At 59.1% G+C, this 3127-nt stretch overlaps 1 protein-coding gene across 1 annotated transcript in view; it reads left to right on the top strand.

Moving 5' to 3' along the window:
• Positions 1-1952: 1952 nt before the first annotated feature.
• Positions 1953-3127, top strand: part of LOC102242966 (ankyrin-2) — a gene marked incomplete at its 5' end in the record, with an annotated part of 51168 nt that continues 49993 nt past the window's right edge. The window contains one exon of the mRNA XM_014542638.1: positions 1953-2026. Within this exon, the coding sequence (XP_014398124.1) occupies positions 1953-2026 (74 nt within the window). The remainder of the gene's footprint in view (positions 2027-3127) is intronic.

Genomic DNA, 3127 nt, shown 5'->3' with positions numbered 1-3127 from the left:
CTCTGAGGCTTCGTGGTCTGCGCCTGACTCTTCTGCCCCGATGGGATGATCTTCAGGAGTGAGGCGTGTGCGTGTGCGTGAGCGTGTGTGTGTGTGTGTGTGCGTGTGCGTGAGCGTGTGCGTGTGCGTGAGCTCCGGGTCGCTGGGCTTGGAGAGTCCCGAGGAGCCTCCAAGCTCAGTCCTGGAAGGAAAGCCACCAGGTTGCGATTCACAATCTGCTCTGTGTTGGGATCCACTCAGGGGAGCGTCCTGGGATGGAACGGGTAGCTGAGCTGCCTGGGAGGCCTCGAGCCTTTGGAGATGTGGGCACGCCGGAGCTCCTTGCACAGGTCAACAGCCACGTTGGCTATCCCCGGTGGACATCTCTGTATCTTTTCAGGGTTTGATAAGATGGCGTGGATGTCGGTGAGGAAGAAGCAACGAGCAGCTCACCAAGGAATTGTCTCCCCCAATTCGCCAGATGTTCCGTCCCATGTCTCTCGCTCGCCACTGCCTACGGGGCCCGGGGTTTTGTGTGTCTGTTTTGTCTTTCGCACGAATATTTTCCTGGCTGCTCCCTCACGCCCTCCCTGGCTCACGCAGCCCTCACGGCAGCCGGAAGGGCGTCCCCACGGGTCGCACGGGATTCTGGGTCCCTCGGGGCACCTGCTCCACCCATCCCTCACTTCCCGGTCGCCTTCCCCAGGGGAGGGTCGCTGTGGTGCGATGGAGCCTTTCTCCGGAGACGCCCCTTCCTTGCACATCATCGCTGCGCTGCTCACGTCACAGGGCAGCGCCGGAGGAAGCAGTGCCTGTGGCCTTAGGGAGAAGGTCATGGGGACAGTTACAGACTGTAACTGTTGTCGTGGCCTGGGGAGGAGTGATAGTGTTGCTTGCCATTCATAGATGTTTCTTGGCTTTGTGTATGCACTAGTGGCCCGGTGCACGGATTCGTGCACATTGAAAGGAAATTCATTAGAAGGTGGCTGGCAGGGCGGGACTGGGCGAGATGGGCTGGTCACGCCCTGGAGCCAACCTCCTGTGGTCTCTCCCCGGCCAGCCACACCTGGGGTGGTGCCGTGGCTGAAAGGGCATCTGCAGAGTGAGCGGGGTCCCTCCGCCAGGTGGGGTCCCTCGGCCTGGCCTGTGGGGATCGGGCTGAAACTGGCTCTCCGACGCCCGAGGGGTGTTCCGGAGTGCGAGAGGGCACTCTGCAAAGTTGCTGTCGTACAGGGTGTGGAACGCAAACGCAAGTGTGCAGTAAACCAGATTCAGGGCCGACAGAGCCCCAGCAACAACATAACCCACCACTGAAGGTAGAATCACGCGGCTCCGCGAGGAATCGGGCTCCCTCCTCTCTGGTTCCTGGGGTGCATCACCCAAGAACCACCGCTGCCAAGTCACTGCAGATTGGCAAATCCTGCATTGAGCGTCTGCCCCCTGGTGGTCAGTGTGCATCATAGCGACCAGTTGCACGGAGGGAGGGACACTTAGCATATTAGCCTTTTATATATACAGATTTTGCACAAAGACCTGTTCCTTGCCAATTTTAACTCCTTTATCATTGGCTCAGAAAAAGGCCATGTTAAGACTGGCAGTGGTCTCTCTTTTTGTGTCTCAATGTGGATAACGATGGCTTTTCCAAACGTCTGTTTTTCCAAGGAGCTATTTAACCTCGAGGTTAAATTTAAAAAAGTACATCGACGCCACAGACATGAACGCACAGAATTTGCTTTCGTTTTGTTATTTCGCAGTCAGATCCAGCGTTACCTTTGCCCTGGGACCCGTTTGGCCGCCCACCTTCCCAGCCGCTCCGCCTGCCCGAGGTGGATGGACGAGGGTTTGGTTGTGAAGAACAGGCAGCGAAGCAGCGGGCACGGGCTCATTTAATTTGTGACATTTACACACAATCACCCAGCGCTGCTGACGCCCCAAAACACAAGCTCAGGAGACCGGGGTTTCATCGTATGCAGGAACTGTGGCCAGACCTCGCCGTTCTGCCTGTGAGACGCTGAGGCCGTGTGAGCTGGCGGAGCTGCTGGTCGGTGTGAGTCTGCACTGTCCCTGCTTCTCTTCGCCTTCGTAAACGCCCGAGGCGGGTCCGCGGCGTCTCCACGTTTCCCTTCATTTACTGGGGCTGTTTCTGAGTGGACACGGGGCCCGTCCGTGCAGGGAGCGCAGACCCCCTGGGGATGGGCAGCTCACAGAGAGCGACGATACCTGGAATCGGGCTGTTCCGTTGGACTTGAGGTTGTCTGTGTTGACAACATGATGCAGGTTTTCTTCACGAGGCCGTGTGTCCGCACGCTTTTACCTGGCAGGAGAAACGGCGAGGGAGAGACTCGCCGCGGTGGAGTTGGGGTGTTCCCGGAGATGCTGAGGCCGGACACGGAGGCCAGAGGCCTGCCGAGCCGTGCGGGGGTTCTGTGTGTGTCGGATGCTAATCTGAGTCATTTTGCAGGAAGACGTGTACTGTGGTTCCCTTATTCACTTTTTAAGATATTTTTACTGGTTTCAGAGAGGAAGGGGGAGAGGGAAGGAGAGAGAGAAACATCCATGATGAGAGAGAATCGTGGATCGGCTGCCTCCTGCACGCCCCACACTGGGGATGGAGCCCGCAACCCAGGCATGTGCCCCGACCGGGAATTGAACCGTGACCTCCTGGTTCACAGGTCGATGCCTAACCACTGAGCCACGCCGGCCGGGCCCCTCATTTTCCATGAAGTCCTCTGTGTCCCACTCACACCAGGACTCAGCCCACAGAGACCCCGAGTGACTGTCACTTTGCAGATTGCCTGGGGGGGCGGGGCCGGGACAAAGGGGAGGCTGCACTTCCTCCCAGTGTTTCCCTGTAAAGGAACCCCAGCCCCTCGCACTCAGTCCCTACGCAGCGGGGTGACACGCAGCCTGAGGCTTCGGGGAGGGAGGGGTCCTGCTCTAACTGGGCCAGGTGCCGCATTAAACTGTGTCACACCCGCAAGCGAAGGACCCATGAGGTGTAAGTGGGGCAGGTCACCTGGAGACAGAAACACCTGTGAGGGTGGAGAGTGCGCAGTGGGGAGACCGGGGGGGCGCTGGGCGGGCCTGGGAGTGTGCGCGGTGGGGAGACGGGTGGGTGATGGGGGGGTGTGGGAGTGTGTGCGGTGGG

This window comes from Myotis brandtii, unplaced genomic scaffold (assembly GCF_000412655.1).
Source record: "Myotis brandtii unplaced genomic scaffold, ASM41265v1 scaffold3089, whole genome shotgun sequence".
NCBI classification, from domain to species: Eukaryota; Metazoa; Chordata; class Mammalia; order Chiroptera; family Vespertilionidae; genus Myotis; species Myotis brandtii.
Note: the sequence above shows the minus strand (reverse complement) of the source record. Positions and strands in the feature narration are given on the sequence as shown.